We start from the raw sequence: 25,094 nt of genomic DNA, 5'->3' as shown, positions 1-25,094 counted from the left end.
CATCTGACTTAGAGGTGTTTGCATTAGGCCTATCCAGTTAATACCAGTCTAAGAACTGGGTGTCAAAACTAGACCAGCAATTAGGTTGTTGTGTGTGTTTGCTTTTATGTGTGTTAGCAGACTGATTGACAGATTGGAGTGTCAAGTGTCTGCTAGCTATAAGAGTGTTAATACAGGTTCACTGCAATAAACTGATTAACCCAGAACATAGAGACACAGATATTGGGGTTTGAACTGACAACCTTCCACAACCAGCCCAATTATTTAACCACAAAACCACACCATCACAAATCACTTTTAAACTCACAAAAGCATTAATCTTAAGCACATTATTGACACTATTCTAGGCTATAACTTTAACTTTCATATTGAGATTCACAAATGGCACAAGTTGATGGTTTGATCTGGATTGTGGAGGTCATATATGACAGCTTTGTATCAACATACACACTAATGAATGTCTAATATATGTGTTGAGTTTTGTAGATCTATCAGCTATTGCGACAGCTGGTGATTATGAAACAAAACTTCCATGCACTTCCAAAGCAGATCTCTCTCTAAACACCTTAACCCTGAAAACTTTTCACAGCTTGGACTCACAGCAATTAATGGTGTTGTTAATCTGTAAATCTAATTTGAGAGTTTTAGTGGGGCAGTTCACTTTCAATCACATCTAAAAGTTTTAATCAGGATTAAAAGCATATGTGGGACATATGGTGAACGGGCATTGGAAAGAGCCAATCGTGACTTGTTGCAGCTTATCCACCGGGATAAAGCCCTGATTGGCACATCTGATTGTGAACGTGTGGTGTGAGAAATCATGACTTATCGACACCTTACTCTCATTGTGCTGTGGCAGTTCTAGACAGCTATGAGAGTTAACAAAATCAAAGCAGAGTGTTGCAAATATTAATCTGAAGATAGAAGCTCTATGAGGGAAATTTCAAACTCAGAGAAGTGCAAAACCGTAGAAGAATAATCCGCTTGAAGCATGACCCTGATTCAGCGTGCTGAGATGCTGCAGCCAAGTGAACTTCAGGCTCTGTTTGGGGAAGAGAAGGATTATTCATGCTCCCTGACTGAAATTGTTCACCACACAGAGGTATATTTGTATTAAATGCTAAAATACTTTAACTTAAATGGGACACTTCAACCAGAAGTAAAAATTCTGTAACCATTTACTCACCTTCGTTTTTTTTCAAATCCCTATGACTTTCTTTCCTTTGTGGAACACCAATAGAGATGTTAGGAATATTAGGGATTGACAGTCTCTGTCACCATTCACTTTCATAAAAAAAAATTCCCCTCAATGAAAGTGAATGGTGACTGAGGCTGTCAATCCCTAAAATTATGTCTAACATCTCCCTTTATTTTCCATAAGACAGAAATCTGAGTGAATGACAGAATTGTAATTTTAGGGTGGACAACTCTTTTGATAGAGACCATTTCCAGATCTGTGTGAAGATCATGTACAATATATAAGTAATTTTAAAAGTCTGTAATGAAAGAACCACCTGAAATAGTTTTATTTACTGTAACATATGAGAGGTCTATTTAGTTCAAACTTGTCTTCTTATTTTTCTTTCACAGATGAAAGAATTTTAAATGATCAAAATAATTTGCTTGTTCTCTTTCTTTCTATTTCTCCCAGGAGTGTGAGCATCATTCTGAAGCTGAGAATACAGCAGAGAGTTTATGTGATTTCAGTTCTCTCTCTGCTTCTAAATATGGGCAGCCATTTGCCGCCTCTCACCCGCAGAGACAGGTATTCTCCAACCAGGCATACAATACCAAACTAGAGGAACTGAAGAGAGAACACCTGAGAAACATTGCTGAGCTGGAAAAATTCTACCAGAGCAAGTTCACACCTGGCCAGAGAGAAAGACAGCTCATTTCAAGCTGGAGAGAGAGACAGCAGAGCATTGATGAAGGAAAGAAAGATACAGAGAGGTCTGTGGCTGTGCTAAACTGAATCAGTGGTGTAGACAGAAACAGACTTTGGGTGTGCCAAGAGTAAACTGGGTATGCAAGAACTAAAGCACAATTAAGTAAAATATAATAAAATGACCATTAACAACCATTGCATCAATTTCTTTTTGGCTATAATTTTTTAAGCTCTGATTGAGTAAAATTGAGTAAGTTGCCCTGTTAATATATATATATATATATATATATATATATATATATATATATATATATATATAAAAAAAAGAAAAAGTTTTTTATATTCCAAGATGTGCTAAAGACACAAATACAAATTATGGTACAATTTGCACATACAGAACATTTTTTATAAAAACACACCAGGTTTTTCTTACATGAATTGGTTTAAAACTTAATTGTGGAAAATAAATAAATTTGGGGCGGCAGTTGCACACCTTGGCACACCTGTGGCTATGCCACTGAACTGAATAGGAATTAACTTAACCTAACATTACTTTTAAATATACTTAAGAATGTAAATACATTTCTTCTTATTCTGAATATTTGTATTGTTTTTGGAGTGCAGAAAATGAACAGCGCGTATGCTTAACATCAGGGTTGGGGAGAAACAGAATACATGTAATGGGATTACATATTTAAAAAACTAAATATAAGTAACTGTTTTCCACTACAATTACAATTTAAATCATTGGTATTTAGAATACTGCTACATTCAAATAGTGTTTTGATTACTGAAGAGATTACTATTTAATATTTAGTCCTTTCAGATGGAAAACATTTATACATATAAATGATGTGATCCAAAGTGCATCTGAACAGCGGTGAAACACTTTCTTATGTGTTATTGAGATATTTTGTTTTTTCAGAGAATCTATTTTGTATATTTTGTCTTACTGTACTGGCAGTTTTTATAGTCAAAACAAGTGAAAAAAAATCTCCCAGCGCTGAAGAAGTAATCCAAAGTATTTAGAATACATTACTGACCTTGAGTAATCTAACGGAATATGTTACAAATTACATTTTACAGCATGTACTCTGTAATCTGTAGTGGAATACATTTCAAAAGTAACCCTCCCAACCCTGATTAACATACTGGATAAGCATTTTAGACAGAGAAGCTAATGGTTAACTGCAATAGAATAATTTTATTCTATATTTTTGTATTTTTGTTTTTCCAGTAACTAAACATCCTTTAAACAAGCTAAATTTATGTCAATTGCATAAGTTATTAAAGATATTAAAAAGAAAAGTAAATGTAGTGTCTTAACTGAATTAACCCTGAGATAACAGGCACACAGGGGGATGAAGTATGAATTGAAGAATGAAGAAAGAATGCCAGGTGAAAGGACCGGTTATTTGTACACACTGTCTTTGCTGGTTTAGTGCCCAATTCACTGAAGGTATTATTCTGATCAGGCAGCACTACTGCTTAAATTAGATTGCAAGTGGTTTGTGAATAAAGCGCAGATTTTTGCATTGAAATACCACACACAAAAGTGCCACAGCTGTTTAGTGAATTTGCCCTACAGTATATTATCTTTGACCTCTTGCCATAGTGAGCATGTGGAACCCATCCAGATTGGTGGCAAGGTGTCAATGGGCTGGCTGAAGAATGGTGTCTCTCATCTGAAGTTAAAGGTCAGTAAGGTTATTTGTGACTCTGAAAAGCAGGAGAGTGTGTTTAAGACGAAGGAAGAGGCAGAGATGGAAACTCAGTCAAAGAGCACATTGTCATAGTTTACCCTTTCAGTAAACAGTCCTAATTACAGCTGTTTATAAAGCACCTATCATACTCAGTCTTGAGAAATACTCTATTTTCTCTAGGACATTTTGGTGCGAAGATATGTAAAATTGGACCTGTAACAACTAATTTTGCATTACAAAGTAGAATAATGAATAGTAGCTATTAATAAATCAGTTAATGTAATGTCATTATGACAGCCTTTTACTAGTAGTAAAGTAGTGTACTTTTTATAAGCAGAATGAAGACAAAGTTTCCAGTAAAAATACCTGTATGAGTCAGCCTGTGGTTGATGCAGGGGTGTTGTGGTTTGTGCAGTCAAGTTGAAGGCTCCAAAGAGCCTAGATTTTTGTGGTTGAATGGGGCACACACACTTTCACTGAAAATAAATGTGTTCTGGATAAAATGGTAATTGCACCACTAATTTGAAATACTTTGGTTATGTCAGGAAGCCTGCCATTTTTGTTTATTTTTTTTCTACTTGTAGTAGGATCTTGTCATCTCTGTATTTTTTATGTTATTGGGTTGTCTTGGCTTCTCTTTGTTTATCGTGCCCTGACCTCCTTGTTCTCTGTATTGTGTGCTGTCATGTCTTTGTTAGCACATTACCTTGTTTGTGTTTTGTCAAGGTGCTCTATTTGCTCATCCTTGCTTGTTTGCTCCTTGACCACATCCTCTTATCATCCCTCAATTGTTTATTGGTTTCACCTATTTCCTGTTACAATTCTGTGTATATATACCTGTCTTGTCTCATTTGTTAGTTTATATATTGTCTTGTATGTTGCCTAACTTTGCCTAGGTATTTGGTCATGATTCCAGTTTGGTCAGTTTTCTTGTCATTTTTATTTTTCCTGGTGTTTTGTACTTTCAGTTTTTCCCCCACTCTGTTGTTAATAAAGATGTGTCTCTATCTCAGTCCTGCAATTTAGTCCTTTTCCATGTCCCATACCTGACAGATTACTGTAAATCATGGTTAATTTTTGTAAGGTGGAGTTAAGTTTAGGGGTAGGTGTAGGGTGTCTGTGGGAATAAACATATACTGTATGTTAGTATTTTATTAGGGGTGCAAATAGTATCTACCACTATTTGTACCGGGGTTAGCATCTAACACTATTTGCACTTAGTGCAAAGATTATGCTTTTTGTTGCTATTTACACTTCAAACTGCAAATATCCTCTGCCATATTTTTATTTTATTTTTCTCAGCAGACTCGTCAGAACTCTTTAGAGGACCACAGAAAGTCATGTCAATCTCAGCAGAACTCATCTCATAATGTAGCCAATCAGGTGAGGGACACAGCACAGGAGCAATCGGACACCCTTAGACAGAATTCCAAAATAACCATTCCCAAACCATTTCGTATGATGCTCCGTGAGGAGGAGCGGAAGCGCCGCAATGTGAAAACTCGGTCTGAGATGGAGTTAGAAAATGAGAAACTGAGGAAAGAGCTGGATGAGCTGAAAGAATGTGGCAGGACGTTTCGAGCTAAGCCGGCCCCCGCCTCCACTCATATGCTTCTTTATGACATCATCGACAAGCGACCAAATAAGTTTCAGCACCAAAAAAGGCTAATCAGCCCAAACAATCTGGGTCACCATGAAAACCACCACCAACAAGGCACTCAACGCTGTGCACCTCCAATTACCCAGAAACCATTTAGCTTCCTTGAAAGAGAGCGAAAGAAAAGGGAGAAAAAACTAGCGGATGAGCTAAACAACCTGACGCCCATTGAAGAAAGAAGGTTGTTCAAGGCCAGGCCGGTACCGAAGTCTTTATATAGGCCCAGCTCACCAAGTTACCAGCTGTATGGAGCAGTCAGTCTGCGCACAAGAGAGCATGAGACTCACAGACATTCAGTACTGACCCCTAGCATCCTGGAGGAAACACTGCAAGAGAGTGAGGATGCTAAGCATGCATATGACGATGAATTTCCCAGGCCACAGAACACAGACAAACCTCTTTGCAACAGCAGCCTCTGGAAATGGAAGAATAAGGGTGTACTGCAGATGGAGGAAGAAATGGAGAGAAAGAGAAATAGAGAGAGAGACAGAGACTGGTCCTACATTCATCCCCTACGCAGGACCAGCCTCTGCCACAGCCAAGAGCTACTAAACACCTGCAAGAGTGATTACATCAGTGTTTAAATATGATGATCACAGTTAGACTATGATGGAAATACAGACAATTTATCTTAAGTAGCATTTATAAGTAGCATTATAAGTAACATTTAAGGTGAAGTGTGTAATTTTTTCATTATTATCCCAACTTAATTTGCAGAAAGAACTTTAAGTTAGCCATTTTCAGGTTTGTGATTTACCTGAAATGAGTAAACACTGTGGCTTTGTGGCACTATCAAATCACTACTTATTTTGTTGAGCTTCCTGACCAACAGAGCATCACTGACTCAACCAATGATATGAATTTGGGGCATCTGTTTGTATGATCAGTTGCAAGGAAACCTGTTCGAAAACAGTCATTTTTTTGCAATTCTATTTAGTGATGCTAGTGGTGGAGAATTTATTCACTTTACCAACTATAGAGGTAAAATGTGACAGATACTGTATATTCCAGTTTTGGTTTGTCATTGTGTTACTGAGGAAAAAATAATGCACAATAAATCAAAATAAACGGATCATTTAATAGCCGAATGTGATAGAGTTGATGATGAATTTTCATTTGGGTTTTTAAAAATGCACTCCACATTAAATAAAATTGAAATTATGTTATGCAAACAGAACGACTTTTGGTGTCAAGTTTTTTTGTAGCTCAAAAAATGTAGCCAAAAGAAAAATGTTTGTTCTTCATTGTTCCCTCATTTCAGTTTAAATATTAATATAAAGGATTAGTTGTTCAAACATTTAAAATGTGGTGGATAGTTTCGGTCCACTTTCACTCTCTATTCTTCAGTCTATATCCTCAGGCCTCAGTCCACACTTCCTGAGAGTACGTCTGACATATGGAATGGCATCCTGCAGGAACCACTCTCTCCTGTACAGAACCAGCATCACATCCAGCAGCAGACTGTGCTCTCTCCTCCTGTAGAACCAAACCCACCACATAAGGTGTGACAGTCAACTTTAAACTGTATTTCTGAGATGCATGCGTATGTGTCTGATCTATAGTGATAGCTTACAACTGCTTGTAGAGGTTTTTGGGTTTAGGAAGAGGCTGTTCACATTCGCTGCTGTTTGTGGTCTTAGATTTTTCCATAAACTCCTCCTCAGGATGCTGAAACTCCCCACACTGACTGAAGCAGCATTCACTTCCTGTTGACATGAGGAAAAAAATATTTTTTAGATAAATGTCATGAACATTGAGAGGTTCCCTAATGCCAAGCAGAGGTGGGTAGAGTAGTCAAAAACCATACTTAAGTAAAAGTACATTTACTAGAGTAAGAAAGTATCCAATTAAAAGAGTACTGAAGTAGCGAGTAACTTGTTACTTTTACAAATGACATAATAGATGTTAACTCCCCTATATTCCATTTCATAACACACATTAGCTGAGAAATTCTTCTAAAAATCTTCATTTGAGTTCAGCAGATTAAAGAATGTCAAACACATCTGGGGTGGCATGAGAGTGAGGAAATAATGAGATTTTTTCTCTCGTCAGATCTGGATGAATTTGTCAATAAGAAGAGAGGTTTGGAAACATTTCTAGTAATTATTACGGTGAAAACATGAAAATGTACCACAATGACATTATATATAATGCTGAAATATAAAACAAAGCAAGATCATGCTATATTAATAACTACGTTCACTATTTCATAGCTTTTAAAGTCCTGCATGGATTCTTATTTCAGTGTAGTTACAGTTTTCAGTGTTGAAAGAATTTAGATCATTAGTTCTGTATAGCAGTACCGCCGCTCACTAAATGCAGATTACGTAGCCTAGTGCTAACACTCGCTGTGTCTGAAACCGCCCCATCCACTATATAGAGCACTATTTCTAGTGTCCGCCATTTTGTAGAATTCTCTGAATTCTGAGTGAGCCACTCGTTCCCTACTTTTGTTCACTCATTCTTACCAACAATGCACTTTAATTTCGAGTGTACGTTTAATGTACACTCGGCGACGGTTAATTGCCCATAATCCATCGAGGGGAAGAAGTATGAACTGGGAGTTTACTGCTACCTTCATGGTGAATGTATTAAAATTCATTTTTGACAAATCATTACTTGATTAAAATAACATATAGAAAGGCAAAACATACAGATACATTTTAAAATGTACTCTTTATTTGATAAAATGTGTTTACTCTTTATATTAACACAAAGTATATTTTAAAAATGACAAACAGAATGAAGATTTATTGTATTAATATATTATTTAATAAGAATAACAAGGCCCAAGTATTTTAAAAGTTAATATGTGACGTTGTTTCTACGACAGCCCCAGAGCTCTGACACTGTGTATATGTCAGCGTCCGAATTCACTCACTCATTTCTTTCACTTACTGCTGAGATATAGTGCACTCACTGCCATTCACTATATAGGAATAGTGAACGATTTCAAACACAGCCACTCTCTTTGCCATACGATCGCCTCGCGCCCGCACATCTCTCACGCGCGTGACCTGCGCACCTCGCTGTGCACGTGGAGAAATGCTGTCTGTTCGTGCTCCAGTTGTCAGCAGAGCAAAACGGTTGTCTTCAAAAAAAAAAGGCAAAAATCACATCTTTTCCAAGAGCACTTACCAGTCACTTAAAAAAAAAATTATTCTTGTTGCACTTAAATCTGTTTTGAATGCTATTCTGATGCTAGTGAAATTTGTAGTATGGCACTTTTCGTACAAATGTCTCCTTAAGATGATTCGCTTATGTTTTCGTCTTTTGTAAGTCGCTTTGGATAAAAGCATCTGCCAAATGAATAAATGTAAAAGGCATTTACACTTATCTTGGATGTTTACATGGATTTATACAGTTCATCCGCCCTAAGTAGCTGCAATAGTTTCCAGTAAATGCGTAACTACTGCTCATGACATGCGGGACAAAGTGCACTGATATATTGCTGCACTGATTTAAAAACATACACTTAAAAACTGATGTCATAAGAGCCCAGTTACATTACCACCCTGAAAATTACCATCACATTTCACAGAAAAGACCATGTTAGCATTAGAGCCAAAACATACCTCAAAGTGCTGCCTTAAACTGAAGCTGAGATTTTAATCTTGAAATATGGTGTTAAATGAAGGCATTGTATAATGAAACTATAATTTTTTCACTGTGCGAAGGACTTTTTCACTTTCACTTTGAAGAGGTTTATGCTGCAGCAGGGATGACTTGAGTGACAGTCTGTGACAGTGTGCGCAGCTGTGTGAACTTTCGCTCTCGTTAAAGTCCCATTCAGTAATTTCACAAAAAATAAAAGTAAAATCATTAGACATTTACTTGAGAGTAAAAAGTACTCACTTTTAAACCTAAAGTATTTTCCCCCAAAAAAAGTTACTCAAGTAAATGTAACGCAGTAAATGTAGCACACAACTACCCACCTCTGCTCCCAAGACTGAATAAAACCAAATACGGCTGACATAGATTTAGTGAAGATTGCATAATGCGAATGAAATTATATGGATAACTTGCCTTGTCTGAGACCAGTAGGGCACTGCTGAGACACATGGTGTGCTACAACAATCATCTCAGTGTTCGTTGTGACTGTGTGTGTATGTGAAGTGTTGGGAGTATCTACACAGCTGGATCCAGTGAAAGATGCTGAGTTGATTTCTCTCAAAAATGACTTCAGTTTCTGTCTTAAGTCAGCATTTTCCAAACACACCTGTAGAGGCAGTACACATACACACATGTAACACCTCTCTTTTATTTATTTCTTTAGAGCTTATGTTTGTGTTTATTCTATGTTAAAATTATATCTCCTATCCCATCTTAATATGCAGAGACAACTATAAGTAAACCCTGTGTAGGTTGATTTCACTGAAAAGTGCAAATAGTGTGCTTTTTCAAACATTGAACTGTTTGTTTGAGTTGGCTCAACCAATGGCATGCATTTGGGGATGGACTATGTGTTTGTTCGACCAATGACAATTTAGTTTGGTGATGCTAGTGTCGCAGAAATTACACACTTCAGCTTTAATTTTTCCTAACTATTAACTAGGTATGAATGCATATAAAGTATAGATGTCTTAGACTACCTTTTCATAGGAACCTTTGGTGTCCTCTAACTGTGACATCAATTCAGCCTGAAAAACAAAATTAAACTACATTTAGTTGATCTACCAATAGAGGGCAACACATATCTATTTTCATTTTCCCCAAAGTGTATCTTATCTCTCATATATATATATATATAATGGAATTATCTTGAAAAAAGAACAAGCCGAAAGACCAAAAAAAAAAAAAAAAAATAGGAGTTCAAACCTTTTCAGTCCTGAGCTGGTTGAGCATAAAAGAAGCACTCTCTCGAAATCTATCGAGCTTCTCTCTGCTGCTCTGTAGTTCTGCGAGCAAGCTCTCCTACCACAATATAAGCAGCACAATAATAACAGCAATCAAACTATAATAACCTGCAAACTAAAGTGAGTTGCTTTACAAGTTTACATGTTCTGTGAAGTTGAGTGGTGGAGGAATGCTGGAAGAATTGTTGCTGGAGTGCTATAAGCACAATTTATGTATCTATAACTTGTATATCTATAAGACTGGCAAGGTTAGATGAAATTCTAATTTCCAAGATTTTGTAAATGTACATTTTCCAAAATTTTATTTTGGTTGCCATGTTAAAAATAAAAAACACCATAGCTGGTCACCAGCAGATGTTGTGATTTCAATGCTGGTCCACAACACGGTATACTGGTGTGCTGGTGTTCCAACAAAGCTTTTTGACTAGCTTAACCAGCATACTTCCTTAATTAACTTGAATTACCAGAGAGAGAAAAAACTGGCAATCCAGCTTCACCAGCTAAATTTTACTGGTGAATAACATGGCTATGCTGCTCCACCAGCTGCACCACCACAAAACCAGCACTAACTAGCGGAAACCAGCTTTGACCAGAATGGGAATTGCATGCTGGTTCAGCTGGTCTTCACAGCAATCTGTACCCGCTGGTTGTTAATGGTTGACACAAGCAGGCTGTTTTTCTCTTTGATGCTGTTGAGCTGGTCGCGCAGTTCCTGGGCATCCTGGGTTAGTCTCTCTCTCTCAGAGTGTAGTGAATGTGTCAGCATCCTCTCCCTCTCACGACATGCGGACAGCTCTGCTCTCAGTCCCTCTGCTTCTGTTTGCAAACACACCTACAGGAAAGGCAGTCATTTCAGCAGTGAACTATGTTTTCTACACAGCACTCGATATAAAAAATACTTTTACACCTACAATTTGCCTTTTAAGCTGATGGTTGAGGTGGGACATGGGTCCATGGGAACCAAGTGGTGTCTTCAAGCCTTTATGATCTGGAAGAGATTCCTTTACAAAAACAAATGGACATGTGAAATAACCCAGCAAATTAACAATGCATTTATAGGGATAGTTCATCCAAAAGTGAGAATTCTGAGTACAAAATAATTTATACATTCTCATGTTGTTTTAACCCTGAACGACTTTCTTCATTTGAACTAAAAGGAGATCTGGTGCAGAATGTCATCATGCAAATGAATGGTGAACGAGGCTAACACTTTGCACAACATCTCCTTTTGTGTTCCACAGAAGAAAATCATATGGGGTTGGAACAACATTGGGGGAAGTAGAAGTGACGTTGCCATTTTTGGGCAAACTAATATTTTTAACTTTGTTGCTCTGATGTGTTGGTACCTCTGCAGTTTGTAAAGTTTCAGAAATTTCAGATGTGCTTCTGGTAAATTCTTCCACAATTGCATCCTCTTTTTCTTTATTTTCGCTTTCCTGTGTTTCTTTCTTCCTCAACTCAGTCTCCAGTTCTGCTACTTTTTGAACCAGATAATCTCTATCTCTCCTACCCTGAACGATAATCTTGTCATATTCCTCTCGGATCTTTCGCTCCCTGGTACAGTTGGGGCACTCCACAGCTGCTGAAGAAGCCGAGGAAGGTTCAAAAGAGGATGTGGAGAGCCTCTCTACAGAACGACAGTGTGCAGATGAAATCTCCAGTCCCTTTCCAGTTCTTTCTCTCCCTCCAACCCCAGAGAGAGAGCGAGACACTGAGCGAGTCATCCCACCTGCAAAGAGTTGAGAGTTTGTTCTCTTGTATATTGGATTTAATGCAAATCAGGGCCGAAAATATGTCATGTAAGCAAGTGATACGTATGTCATTCCTAACTGTGAATGTGAAAATATTAACAGAGCAGTTTTCAGCATATCCAACATATGACAAAGAGAATGTGTACATGTTGTAAAGGCTTTGAATTAATGTGGAATCTGGCAAGCTTTTGAATGAGCCTTTTAGAAAATTCCATTGATGTTGTCTTAGAAAATTATCCATAAAATACAAAGTAGAGTGCAATCACCCACAGATAAGAACTCATTTCAAGTCCTGTGACTTGTGGCTTCCATTGAGTTTTTACTTTGTGGCAAGGACAATGTCATACATTTTTAAAGCAAATATTATTAGTTAATTTACCATCAATTTTAGATTTGAAGAAAAAAAAAAGTGTCTCCTATGTCTACTTTCAAAGAGACCAGGGATCATGAACTGCAACCATTTGATTTTGAGTATGTCCTTGTCAGGTCTTAACTCAAAAAATTAGCCACCAGTTAAAGGTGTGGTTCACCTACAAATTAAATATTATTTCATTTACTCACCCTTATTTTATTTGAAACCCATTTGCTCTTACTTTTTCTTGGAACATAAAAATAGATATTTTAAGCAGCTCTGCTCTATAGAATAACAGTTTATAGTGAACAGGAGCAGTCAAGCTTCAAATAGGACAAATACTTAAAAAAAAAAAAAACTAGTAAAGGTGCAGTATAAAGGCACCATAAAAGTAGCTCATAGGACTTGTGCAATATACCAAGTTTATGGGGCCAAACAGCAGATTTATGTCCTATGGAATGCTTTTATGGTATTTTAATGATGATTTCTGTTTTTGTTGTTGTTGTTGTTCTCTTTGGACCTTGACAACAGTGGTCAACAAGTGGGTTTTTTTATGGAAAAAGAGCAGTGTAAGAATTCTTGAAGAAAATATTGTTTTAAGATTCCTGGGGAAAAAACACAATGAGGGTGAACAACTTGGGGGAGAGTAATTCATTTTGTGCCTTTTTGTCATGTCATGTCATTTTACAGATATATCAGTGATGAAAATAAATTAAAATTGTCTTCATCTTTGAGACAAAAAAGAAAGTTAAGCTGACTGAAAATTGCTAGCAATGCAGACACAATGGTAGTCTTGTACTGTGAACATATATATTTAAAGCCAAAAATGACAAATATTTGGGCCTTTATCACATTTAAAACCACTTAGAAAATTATTGCATTCAGTGCCTTTACTATTTTAAAAGACCAAAGGGAACAATTTGATTTGTGAACTCAAAACCCGTGACCCCTATATTTGTTTCACGAGTTTGTTTGCCCAAATAATCTTTAAGCTATTAAGGTTAAACTTATTTGGCTTGCTGTCCACGGAGGAGGGGCTCAATGAAGCAGCTTCAACTCGAGCTCTGAAATACCTCACCCCGGGATTATTACCGGTAATAGGAGATGATTAAGTGGGGCAAGATGCCTATTGTAAAGGTGTAGTTGGGGAGGTGGATGAAGAGAGTTAAACAGCTACTTAAATACTCTGGCTGTTAATTGAAAGATTAGATGGATTCCCCCCTCCAGAAATTACATTTAGGATCATCAATTGGTCCCCCACAATGTTCAAGACATGGTTACAGCCATGATGTGACTCCCACTTTCAATGGATAAAGTGGTGAATGCAGCTCATTACCATCAACTCTGTTTCTTTCATCCCCGGGTCGAGATCCACAGCTGTAACGTCCAACTGGTTCAGTTTGGCCTGGTTTCTCTAACTGAGGGAGAAAATTTCTATGCTCCAGTTCGTCTGCACAGTGGCTTGAGCTGGGTTTTGGTTCAAGGGGACTGCCTGAGCTCAAGAGGATGGGGAGCAAGCATGTCTGTGTCTCAAAATACAACATGGGTTGCAATTTGAATATACAAAAGGATAAAATCTAATCATATTGTGTGCTCAAAATAATGTATCAAGCTTTACGTAATTGACCCCAGGTTTCTTCCATGGGAAGTCTATGGACTACGAATCCTGTTTGTGTAATTGTAATGTACATGATGACAAAATGTCCTAATAAAAAACGATGAGCAATTGACTCATACCGTCCTGCTGAATTTCTCTCTCCAAACTGTAACTTTAGAAACAGGCCACGAGAAACAAAACTATTCTAATGAAGAGTCAAACTGATGACCACAATAAAAGTTGACCCTTTCATTTTTACGACTCACTCAGCTGCAAAAGGGCACTTGACACTCAAACACATTCAGGGTTTAAAGTGAAGCTATAAATATGCCTATGTAAGTATGTGTTGATAATGTGTGTGAATTTCAGTCGAGTCTCACCCTTCTGTCAGATGCGACTGGTGGTAATATCTGCTGTCTGTTCAGATGATTGATTGAGTCCTTTCTTCCATTCAGATAAGATGAACACAACTGAAATATTTTTGTATAATTACATGAGCTGATCATTCATAATAGTTGGCCAAGACTGTTGTTTGTATGAATTTACCAGTAAAGTAAATCATGGTATGGTCAGTGTACATATGCAAGGGAGCAGTATGTAGATTATAAGGATACTTTTAGTTAAAATTAACTAGCAAAGCACCTATCAGTACAATAAATTATGAAAAGTCCCTAAGCAACTTGAATCTGTGTTTCTTCCATTCATTCCATTTTGAAAACAGATAATAAAAAAACATGTTTTATTTTTTTATTTTTCTGCACAAATAAAACACAAAAAAGTAGAATTCTAGCCTTTTCTCACTCTCCCTTCTCAAAACTAAATTAAAAAAAAAAAACTCCTATTTTAATTAACATAACTCTTCTCATCAACACTTCACCAGCAAGGGAGACAAGAGACCTAATATATATTTTATGTGGGGTAAGAGGGTGTGATTATGCAGATGATAAATAATAGTATAGTAAATATGTCATTTTGTGGAAATAGTTATCATGGTGGTTTTAAGGGATATTCAGTAAAGGGAATTTTAAGGGGGAAGGAAAGCCCAATTAAGACAGGAACATTTTAACGGACATATGTCTGTATGTTATTACTGCAGTTGTCTGTAAATTTACCATCGATTTGCATGATGGGACTTAAGCAATGTCTGCAGAGATCATAGAGATGTGTGTGTCTTCTGCATTTACACACTTTCACCACATAACTGACCTATCATTACATTTATTGCAGTGCATTAATTATGCAGGACATTTTAAACATGATCATATACAGTGGATATAAAAAGTCTACACACCCCTGTTAAAATGCCAGGTTTTTGTGATGTAAAAGATTAAGACAAAGATAAATCATGTCAGAACGTTTTCCACTTTTAATGTGACCTATAACGTGAACAATTCAATTGAAAAACAAACTGAAATCTTCGTGGGGGAAAAATGAAAATGAAAAACCTTACAATAACCTTGTTGCATAAGTATGCACACCCTCTTATAACTGGGGATGTGGCTGTGTTCAGAATTAACCAATCACATTCAAACTCATGTTAAATAGAAGTCATTACACACTTGCCATCATTTAAAGTGACTCTGATTAATCACAAATAAAGTTCAGCTGTTCTAGTAGGATTTTCCTGACATTTTCTTAGTTGCATCTCAGAGCAAAAGCCATGGTCCGCAGAGAGCTTCCAAATCATCAGAGGGACCTCACTGTTGAAAGATATCAGTCAGGAGAAGGGTACAAAAGAATTTAGCATTAGATATACCATGGAACACAGTGAAGACTGTCATCATCAAGTGGAGAAAATATGATGAATGAAAAGACGAGAATATAACTGGTCAGGGAGGCTTCCAAGAGGCCTACAGCAACATTAAAGGAACTGCAGGAATTTCTGGCAAGTACTGGCTGTGTGCTACATGTGACAATATTTTCCCGTATTCTTCATATGAATAGGCTATGGGGTAGGGTGTCAAGACGGAAGCCTTTTATTACAAAGAAAAACATCCAAGCCCGGCTGAAGTTTGCAAAACAAACATCAAGTCTCCCAAAAGCACGTGGGAAAATGTGTTATGGTCTGATGACCAAGGTTTAACTTTTTGGCCATTATTCCAAAAGGTATGTTTGGTGCAAAAACAACACTGCACATCACCCAAAGAACACCATACCCACAGTGAAGCATGGTGGTGGCAGCATCATGCTTTAGGGCTGTTTTTCTTCAGCTGGAACTGGGCCTTAGTCAGGGTGGAGGGAATTATGATCAGTTCCAAATACCAGGCAATTTTGGCACAAAACCTTCAGGCGTCCATTAGAAAGATGAAGAGGAAGTTCAACTTTCAGCACGACAACGACCCAAAGCACACATCCAAATCCACAAAAGAAGGCTTCACCAGAAGAAGATTAACATTTTGGAATGGCCCAGCCAGAGCCCAGACCTGAATCCAATTAAACATCTGTGGGGTGATCTGAAGAGGGCTGTGCACAGGAGATGTCCTCGCAATCTGACAGATTTGGAGTGCTTTTGCAAAGAAGAGTGGGCAAATATTGCCACATCAAGATGTGCCATGCTAATAGACTCCTACCAAAAAAGACTGTGTGCTGTAATAAAATCAAAAGGTGCATCAACAAAGTATTAGTTTAAGGGTGTGCACACTTATGCAACCAGGTTATTTTTAGTTTTTTTTTTCCCCCACATAGATTTCAGTTTGTTTTTCAATTGAATTGTTCATGTTATAGGTCACATTAAAAGGTGGAAAAAGTTCTGAAATTATTTATCTTTGTCTCATTTGTTTACATCACATGAACCTGGCATTTTAACAGGGGTGTGTAGACTTTTTATATCCACTGTACTGGATGTGGGATTATTAAAAAAAAAATAAGATTGGAATATCTGACAAAATATAACAGAACTGGTGATATTAGCGAGCCTGAAACAATCCATTCACATAATTTATCCCTCTGCAAAATATGTTCTGAAACACAGGAGTCAAATCACAATTTTCCATGCTTGTGTAGCTACTGTTCTCATTTACTTAACCAAAATATATATACTGTATGTATGTGTGTATATATATATATATATTTCATGGCTATATAAACACTCAAGAGCATAAAATGCTTGAGAAAAACATGCATCAGCCCAAACGCAACAGTCAGCACTATCTGAAGTTCATCTGAAGTGAACCACGTTTTACAATTTCTTGTGTCTTCTCTTGGCCAACATCCACTTCAGACACTTGAGAAATGACCAAAGTTAAAGAGTTCACAGGTTGGACAGTGCAGATTCAGTGGCTTTGCTCGTGATTACAACCAGGGATAATTTTCCAGGCCTTTTAGAGAAGGTAAAATAGTCTCTACGTGATAATCTTTATTGCTGTGTGAATGTGCAGTCCATAAAATTTCATGGCATGACCAATTTGCACGGGATTAAAATCAGGGAGAAACTCTAATTATTACCTTTTCCCACTGATAAGGGGGAATAACTGGACATTTTGTCTCAGGCCCACCTTGAGGTGGCATAGGCCGGACTGGAGTGGGGGCCCACAGAAAGGCTGTTCCATATTATAGAGTGCATCTAAACACACTTAGCGGGAGATGTGGATATAAACACAGAGACAGTGCACAACAGCAAAAGCCACTAGGGTAGCACACGTTGATGGAATAACTGTCCGGACTGGAGGGGGTCCCGCTGAATACGTTTTGTATCAGGCCCAATAATTTTTAACTACAGCCCTGGATATTAAGGTATGTGTACGATAGTATGTGTTCTATATTCTTGAAGCAGGAGGTGTGTATATACCTGTTCAGGTGTGTAATGTAACTGAGATGTGTTTATGGGTCGCAGAGGAACAGCCATGGCTTTTGAGGCAAACTGCAGAGAGCTAAGAGTTTCAGATATTGAAGATGACCAAGGCGACACTGTCACCACCAAACACGTCTGGCAGTTCCCTCCCAAGCTAAACCAGACAACAAAAAACACATCAAACATGAGAAACGTGAGAAAACACAGAAATAGTAAATAAATAATAGTTTTACACAAGTGAAGAAAGAGATGTGATGATAAAGATGCTCACCAGTCTCTCAAAGCTCTGGTTAGTTTGGACTCTCTGTATGGGACATGTTGGGAGCCCGCTGTGCTAAGGGCAAAAATCACCTAGGAAAGAAAAATTAATATATAGGCCTACTATCAATCAAAAGTTTGAACACGCTTCTCATTACGCATGATCTTAAAACCTTTTTTTTAATCTTCAAGGTAATACTTAAGTGGTTGCAATTATTTTTATGGTTGAAGTTATTAAAAATGAACTAAAAAAATGTAAATGGAGAATTTGGACCAGATAAAGACCAAAGAATTCAACCATCATACATATGGATTTCTTGGTTTAAAAGCATCCCAAATGGATACCTCAGGTTACTTGAGATATGCCCAGAGTGTGCAGACCTTGAAGGAGCCAAAATATAAGATAGATTTGATTTGTTTAACCTTTTTTGTCACTACATAATTCTCATATTTCCATTTGTGTTATGTCACAGTTTTGATGATTTTACTGTTATTCTAGAATGTGAAAATTTGTAATAAAGGATGAGCAGGTGGGTACAAATTTTGATAGTGTACAGGGAAAAAGACCCCATATTATCTAACTATAGGCCAATATTTTCCTGAATATCCCCCCCCTCCCCCCAAACCACCCCATCTCCAATTCCCTAAATGGAAAGATATTTAACCCCACAGATCATTTCCTGTGTCTAATTTCCTGTGTATATGCAGCCACCAGATTGATATGATTAACATTCAGCCCTGATAGGAAAAATAACCATAAGAGAACTTCATGAGACACTCAAAACATAACCTGCTCTTCAAACCTGTCCTGAATCTGACATGGAAAATAGTGATAATAATACAGAGCACACTCTTTTTTTTTCCACTAACATGTCTTATGAGGTATTACAAACATTTCCGAATATGGTGAGGGAGCGTTTCAGCATTTTAGCCTCTTGCAGATTTTCATTTGCTGCGTTGAAAGTTCTCTTCATATCAGGAGCGGCAGAAATACGACACTAATGCAAAAGTGGGACATAAAGAAAGACAAATCAAAGCTTAGATTTGTATGTGGGTGTCACTTAAACTTGTATATTTATATCACAACACAGGAGTTGCAGTGTAATTACAATGTTCATGAACAAATTTTAAAGTGTACTTTAAATATACTCTTATATTTGTGAATGTAATTTTATGTTTAAAACAAAATCCTCAATACATTTGCTTAGATTTAGAAGATGAACAACCAATTGAACTGTTGAGATGGTTGCAACAGTGTCAGCAGAGATCAGACCGAAAAATGCTATAAGAATGATTTGACTCACACAGACACATTTTAGGGTAACACACAAACTTACTTTTCCTGAGCTTGCCAGATCCACCTAAAAAGAGTTTTGTAAACCATTGTTAATTCAAATAACACACATATGGTGCTTACCAAATGCCAAGAATGTGTATTTCATACTAGGAATACCTAATACTTCAGTTCTGCTAAAAGGAGTCTCTGATGCTATCAGCTTACCAGAGTGAGTTTGCTGGCTGTCAAAACTCCCTCTGCAACCATAAAACACACTTGGTTGGTTAATCAGATTTATATCAATAGAATATAAGTACACTCTAACATAGTGTTTGCAACACACCCCTGCAGGGGGTTTCGGGAGACCCTTTGGGAGGTTCTGGTATGTTCATATCACTCTACAATAATATTCAGACCGCAAGCAGAGGTTCCTAACGATGACTAATGCGTGGGGGTAGACTATGGGGAGTTTCAGACAGAAGAAAGGACTGAGTAGCCCATTAAAAACAGGTCAAAATATAACTGAATGTAATGTAACTCTCCTGAAACAAATCCAGAATGAAACCTTTATTTTCCAAATGTAATAAGATGATTAAAAAGTATGGCAACAGTGCAAAAGCATGATTCAAAAACATACTCCTTTTTACAAGAAAACTCTCCAGAGATATTGCTTCTAAGAAGAATTATAAAAAAAAAACACCTACCAGGGGACTGGACCATTGTGTTAATGACCACAATGATGAATACAGTGTGGGATCTGCTTGAATAATCTCCCTTTGAGATTCCTATGGCATTTCAGAAAGGGATGGTAAATGAGTTAACAAAGCAAGTGAAGAAAGAGACCAAAATACATTGCCCTGACCACTGTAAAATGGTTTTATTTTAGTTAAAAACATAAATAAGCATCACTGTATCAACCTGAATACATTAGGTTACACCAACAAATGTCATTTTTATGCAAGTAGAAATCCTTGAGATAACAATTGCAGGTTAGCATTTTCGGTGCACAATGGGTCTTGATAGCTTGTCTGAATGAATTCATCAAACTAAAATGACTTCAAAATGGAAATTCTTCTTCTACCTGTGTGCCTGAGGGCGGAGCCACAGCGGTGCATCTGCAGCAGATCCTGGGCAGAGCAAACCTCCACCTCAGTCAGCCCATCAAGATGCACCACCTCCTCACAGTCACGCACCCAGATAACCTCACTCCCCTTTGGATCCTGAACAGGTGAAACAGAAAGAGAGAAACTCAGAGCCTCTAAACACCTGCAGATCTCAAACTTCAAATGTTTATCTCTTTTCATTTCTTAAAGCCTGGGAAGCCTTAAATGGAATGTAACAATTTATTGGCATCCAGAGAATGCACTTCAGAATTTATCTGATGTACTTTACATAATAGGAAAAATCAGGCTCTGTGAGGACAAGAAGGCTTAATATAACTAATTCATCAAAGTATTGCTCTGTTGATTACTTACCAAAAGGTCATAAATCTTTTCATTGAAGATGTGGTAGAATGACACTCTGAATTTGCAATGAGATGCCTTGGGAGCTGGATTATTCAGATTAAGGATTGTTTAAGGATGTGTAGGCATGATGAACAATAGGATAATAGAGCACTGAATGAGTAGTGGAACTTTATTTTTGTTTGATTTATGTTTTGTTTACCAGACCAATACAATGACAAATGTGAGGTGGCATTTTCTAAACATTGCGCACATAAAGTTGCTCCTGTAGTAAAACCAAGTTCCAATGACAGAATGGTATTTGACATATTCTCTCATCAGAGTTTCAGGGGGTTGATACAGGTAAAGATGTCCTCAGCAGCGTGGCTAATGATGCCCATGTGTTTGGCTGAGATGCTGGAGCCCTGCATGGTGTGAGTCTTACCGCTGCCCGGAGAGCCATAGACAATTACACAGCCGTTATAACCCTCCATTAGATCCTCAACCAGAGACTGGGGCAGAAAGAAAGAGAGAGGTATCAGCATCTAAATTTAGACATAAAATGTTTTTGTGAATGCTATGATGCGTGAAAATAACAGTTGCTAAGCAAACTATCGCCAGACGTTCTACGTACCTTTGCTGTTGAATCGTAAACGTCTCTCTGTGACGCCTCCTCGTTTAAAATGGCATCAAACCCCATTTGACGCTTGTGACTCTGGAGAATAAAGCACAAACAATCAGTAAGAAATCATGTTGAAAACACCTAATTTGCATACTTTTGTTTCACATGAACCATTTATTTATTTCTCTCTCTCTCTCTAACTCAGTGGTCATTCCTTTGAGCAAAAGAGGATGATAAATGTCATCTTTGATCTCATAAGGTCAACACTCACCTTTCCAGTGTCAACAACTAATCTGTTGAGATCTGTAACTTTGATGGAGGCTCTGGGTTCATCTACAGGGATAAAATGTTCTGGTCTGTTTGCTGAGGAATTTAATAATTTGGGTTCAGTAATGAAGTTCAGTAAGTCCAATACTTGAAGTTTTAAACCTGCAGTACATAATTGAGAGTATATGTATAAAACTTGTGTGTGAGTGTGTGTTCTCACGGGGACACAGACGGATGACAACTCTGAAGCTCTTCTCTGTGTTTAGGGTTTTATCTGTCCCAGACATCCTCTCCAATCTGACTTATTTGGCTTCTTGCAAAGTGACTTTTTTGTTTTTGTTTTTTGTTCATTCAGCAGCTTAAAAACATGAAAACATATGTCAATAATACATGAATAATATATTAGAAAACAGTAAATACATCGCTCTAGAATTTTTAGGGGAAGAAATTTGACTAAAATTTGATTCAAATTAATAAATAAGTAAGCAAGAGATACAATAAAGGAGTAATGGCAGGCTAGTTTACACTGTTAGCATTTACTTCGTCAATCTTTGATATTATTATAATGTTAAATTGCAAGTAATGATATGCCAAATAAGCTTGCCAATAAAGTTTATTCACTGTAAGTCGGAGTCGACGCGCCTCAAATCCTCAGCTTCAAAAAAATAATATGTGATATAGGCTAGGTCTATATAAAAATGCTACTTTAAGATGCTAATTTGTGGAAAGATCATAATGTGCAGCACCTACCTCTGATAAACTTCTTTTCTTTTTAAAATCACAATTCCTTCAGAGCAAAATATCCATCCCTGGAATCCAATTACGCATTTCCGACACTCAGTCAGTCAACGCAGTACTGCAAATATCATATTCATAACGTTGCTGACATGTCTTTGTTTTAATATTTTTAAATGTTCTGTTAATTATTCCTCACCTCATGTCGCGCGGACGAGCGCTTTGTGTCGCGCACTATTAATTTGAAAAAAATGTTGCGTTCCCAGTGATGCGCGCGCACGCAGTGAGGTGAGTAAACGCGACCTCTTTGATTATGACGCCGTGCTGAGAATGTTAGCATGTTATTCAAAACTATGCAGCAAACTGGAAATACGATTTGACGTAAAACGTATTTAGCAGACTCATTTGGATCATTCCAAAAACGTTTTGAGCTTTAAATAAGAGTTGCTTTTAAATGCCTATTTTAAAGGCTATCAATGCAGGATGGTATTTTCAATCTTGCCACACTCTTTTACACTCGGACGTTGCCTGAGCATCCGACTGGAATGCTTGTGTGCGACAACTTATGGCTGTTCCTCTTGACCCCTTGCACCTTTTCTCCAGCAGTGTCCTTTACTGCTATTTTACAAGGTGCTCGGAGGAGGAATGTGCATCTTAAAACAGGAGTCATTTCAGCTTTTTGTTGAAAATATACAGTACATACCATAATGGGAAAATACTATTTTTATTACCATCTCTAAACCACTTAATATTTTGATTTGATTAGAAATCTGACACTTATTGACCTTATGACATTTTAGAAAGACTGACAATGTCCAAAACCTATCCTAGCCTACTGTCACCTCTCATAAACCAGAGACTGATAAAGACAAAGAGAGAGAGAGAGAGAGAGAGAGATGAAGCACAGCCTGCTGCTGCCACTACCAGCTGTGTCGGTGTCAAATGAAAGATTCCTGATGCTCCGTATCTCGGTGTCACATAGTGTATTTTAACTGTTTAACATTTACCAGCAAACAGTTTCTTCAGATATCGCTTCAAATGTCAAAAATTACATTTTTAGATAGAAACGTTTCCTTAGAAATGACAGAAATTTGACAAAAATTATAATTATTTATTTATGGAAACATTTAATCAGAAATCGCAGAAAATGCTTGGAATAATAATAATGATTAATCGATGGAAAAGTTTCCTAAGAAATTGCTGCTAATGTTCATATTTTCTATTTATCGACAGAAATATTTCCTCAGAAATTGTCCAACTTGTTTGCAATTTCGATGGAAACATTTCCTAAAATGGTTGAAAATTCATTTTATCGACTGAACGAGTGGGGGTTCAATCTTCAGCTGGCTGGCAGGAGCCGCCACTGGCAGGTCACGTGACCTGTCAGTGGATGGCTGGTAGCTGCCAGTCTGAGACTGGCATCCCTCAAAAATGTCCAACATTTTTGAAAATTCGATTTATCAACTATTAAAACATTTCCTCAGAAACAGCTGAAAATGTAAGAAAATTGTATTTATTGACAGAAAAATTTCTTCAAAAAATGTCCAAAATGTTTACAATTTCGATGAAAACATTTCCTCAGAAATCGCCGAATATGTATGAAAATCTGCAACAAGTGCACATCTTTTACCCCAGACCGAGCAGGTTGTGTAAAAATAGTATGACATATAGATGGCAGTATATACCATACAATAGAGTCCAATCTGCCGAGCCATGTTGCACAGAACACAGCAATGTTAATTCTGTGTTGTTGTGGCTCACATTACACAGGAAGAGCTATTCCTCTCCTCTCTGAGTATGTATAGTAGTATTCATGTGAAATTTAACCTATGCCTCTTTAGGCATCTGTTTCTGCAAACTGAAACTGAGAAAAAAAAACTGAATGAATATAGTGCTGCAGATATTAATACTATAACGTGTTGTCTAGAGAAGTAATGGGCATTAAAACATACAATCAAACTAAACATGATTCTTTCATCAATAATGGTGGAACCGAGGTGCTTCAGTTTGGTGTTATGGAGTTTGTCTGTTGAAATGAGTAGAGGTTTGCCTGGGTTGACCTCTGAACAGCATTTCTGAGAGAGGTTCTACTGGTACCCCCCAGACCGGATTCCTGTTGTAAAACTGGGTCAGGGGGAGAGCGAGCTCATCTTTCCATGGGACTTTATTTTACTGTAGGCAACTCACTTGGCGTTTCAAAACAAGCTCACAGGAAATACATAATCAAATTCAGCACAGAGCCAGCACTCTCAAGACATAGAGCTTAAACTCAACTTCTACAAGTTCTAGAATCTTCACATCTCTAAAATGTCAGTGGTATCCTAAAGGATTTAGAACTACATTTACATATTTTCTGTTAATTCTAGATGCAAGATTACATTTTCTTTTAGAACTCAATAGAATTTTAAAAACAAACAAAAACAAACCAACAAAAAACATCAAGAAATTTTGTGCTGGATTTGGCAGAATCAAAAGCAAACAGCAGTGATGCATTTGAACAGCTGTTACAGCATGTGTATTGAGATCTAGGTTTGCATATGTATTACCCATGAGAACACAAAAAGAGATGCTTTTCTTGGGATGTGCATATTAGAGTAGAACTATTCAAGGAAACTGCACCAGTGGAGAAACCCAACACTACTCTTCCGTGCCAGTCACATTGCTCTTGAGATCTAGTCATACAGCAGGATACTGTCAAGCTTAGCGGATGACAGGTTTCATTTTAACCATGGCCTTGGAGAAGCATTAGTGCGGAAATGGATCTCAACTGCAGGAATAAATAGAGCAGGTGGAGGGTAGGTTTCTTTAACCCTTATGTGAATACTGGTGTGATTCCTGCTGGTTGTTTTGATCTCTTGTAGTATATGTGTGACCTGATTTTTATTTTTTTAAGTATTTGAACT

General features: G+C 37.3%; 2 protein-coding genes across 2 annotated transcripts; one reads left to right on the top strand and one right to left on the bottom strand.

Annotated features, from left to right (window-relative positions):
- Positions 1–39: 39 nt before the first annotated feature.
- LOC127662109 (protein FAM161A-like) lies at positions 40–5,829 on the top strand. The gene is made up of 4 exons (XM_052153091.1): positions 40–1,102; positions 1,652–1,950; positions 3,501–3,582; positions 4,891–5,829. Exons 1-4 carry the CDS (start codon positions 992–994, stop codon positions 5,827–5,829), a joined length of 1,431 nt encoding a protein of 476 aa, XP_052009051.1. The 5' UTR covers positions 40–991.
- A 752-nt stretch (positions 5,830–6,581) lies between these two features.
- On the bottom strand, positions 6,582–22,440 carry si:ch211-63b16.4 (kinesin-like protein KIF3A). The gene is made up of 23 exons (XM_052153092.1): positions 22,391–22,440; positions 22,207–22,312; positions 21,677–21,814; positions 21,461–21,552; positions 21,202–21,282; positions 20,929–21,079; positions 20,601–20,674; positions 20,207–20,345; positions 19,830–19,910; positions 19,351–19,382; positions 19,187–19,210; positions 18,743–18,847; positions 17,863–17,942; positions 17,589–17,745; positions 14,182–14,271; positions 13,541–13,733; positions 11,448–11,830; positions 10,742–10,933; positions 10,064–10,159; positions 9,838–9,885; positions 9,268–9,464; positions 6,819–6,947; positions 6,582–6,721 (listed from the first exon to the last, which is right to left on the bottom strand). Exons 3-23 carry the CDS (start codon positions 21,741–21,743, stop codon positions 6,589–6,591), a joined length of 2,544 nt encoding a protein of 847 aa, XP_052009052.1. The 5' UTR covers positions 21,744–21,814; positions 22,207–22,312; positions 22,391–22,440; the 3' UTR covers positions 6,582–6,588.
- Between the last annotated feature and the right edge of the window lie 2,654 nt (positions 22,441–25,094).

Source organism: Xyrauchen texanus, chromosome 22 (assembly GCF_025860055.1).
Source record: "Xyrauchen texanus isolate HMW12.3.18 chromosome 22, RBS_HiC_50CHRs, whole genome shotgun sequence".
Lineage (NCBI taxonomy): Eukaryota > Metazoa > Chordata > Actinopteri > Cypriniformes > Catostomidae > Xyrauchen > Xyrauchen texanus.
Note: the sequence above shows the minus strand (reverse complement) of the source record. Positions and strands in the feature narration are given on the sequence as shown.

Excerpts from the sequence above, each read along its gene's own strand:
- LOC127662109 (XM_052153091.1), top strand. The coding sequence starts at position 992 with ATGACCCTGATTCAGCGTGCTGAGATGCTGCAGCCAAGTGAACTTCAG. Across the intron at positions 1,103-1,651 it reads AAATTGTTCACCACACAGAG|GAGTGTGAGCATCATTCTGA; the intron begins GTATATTTGTAT and ends TATTTCTCCCAG. Across the intron at positions 1,951-3,500 it reads GGAAAGAAAGATACAGAGAG|TGAGCATGTGGAACCCATCC; the intron begins GTCTGTGGCTGT and ends CTCTTGCCATAG.
- si:ch211-63b16.4 (XM_052153092.1), bottom strand. The coding sequence starts at position 21,743 with ATGTCTGGGACAGATAAAACCCTAAACACAGAGAAGAGCTTCAGAGTT. Across the intron at positions 20,346-20,600 it reads AAAAGATTTATGACCTTTTG|GATCCAAAGGGGAGTGAGGT; the intron begins GTAAGTAATCAA and ends TCACCTGTTCAG. Across the intron at positions 18,848-19,186 it reads ATCTGGCAAGCTCAGGAAAA|TGTCGTATTTCTGCCGCTCC; the intron begins GTAAGTTTGTGT and ends CTTTTGCATTAG.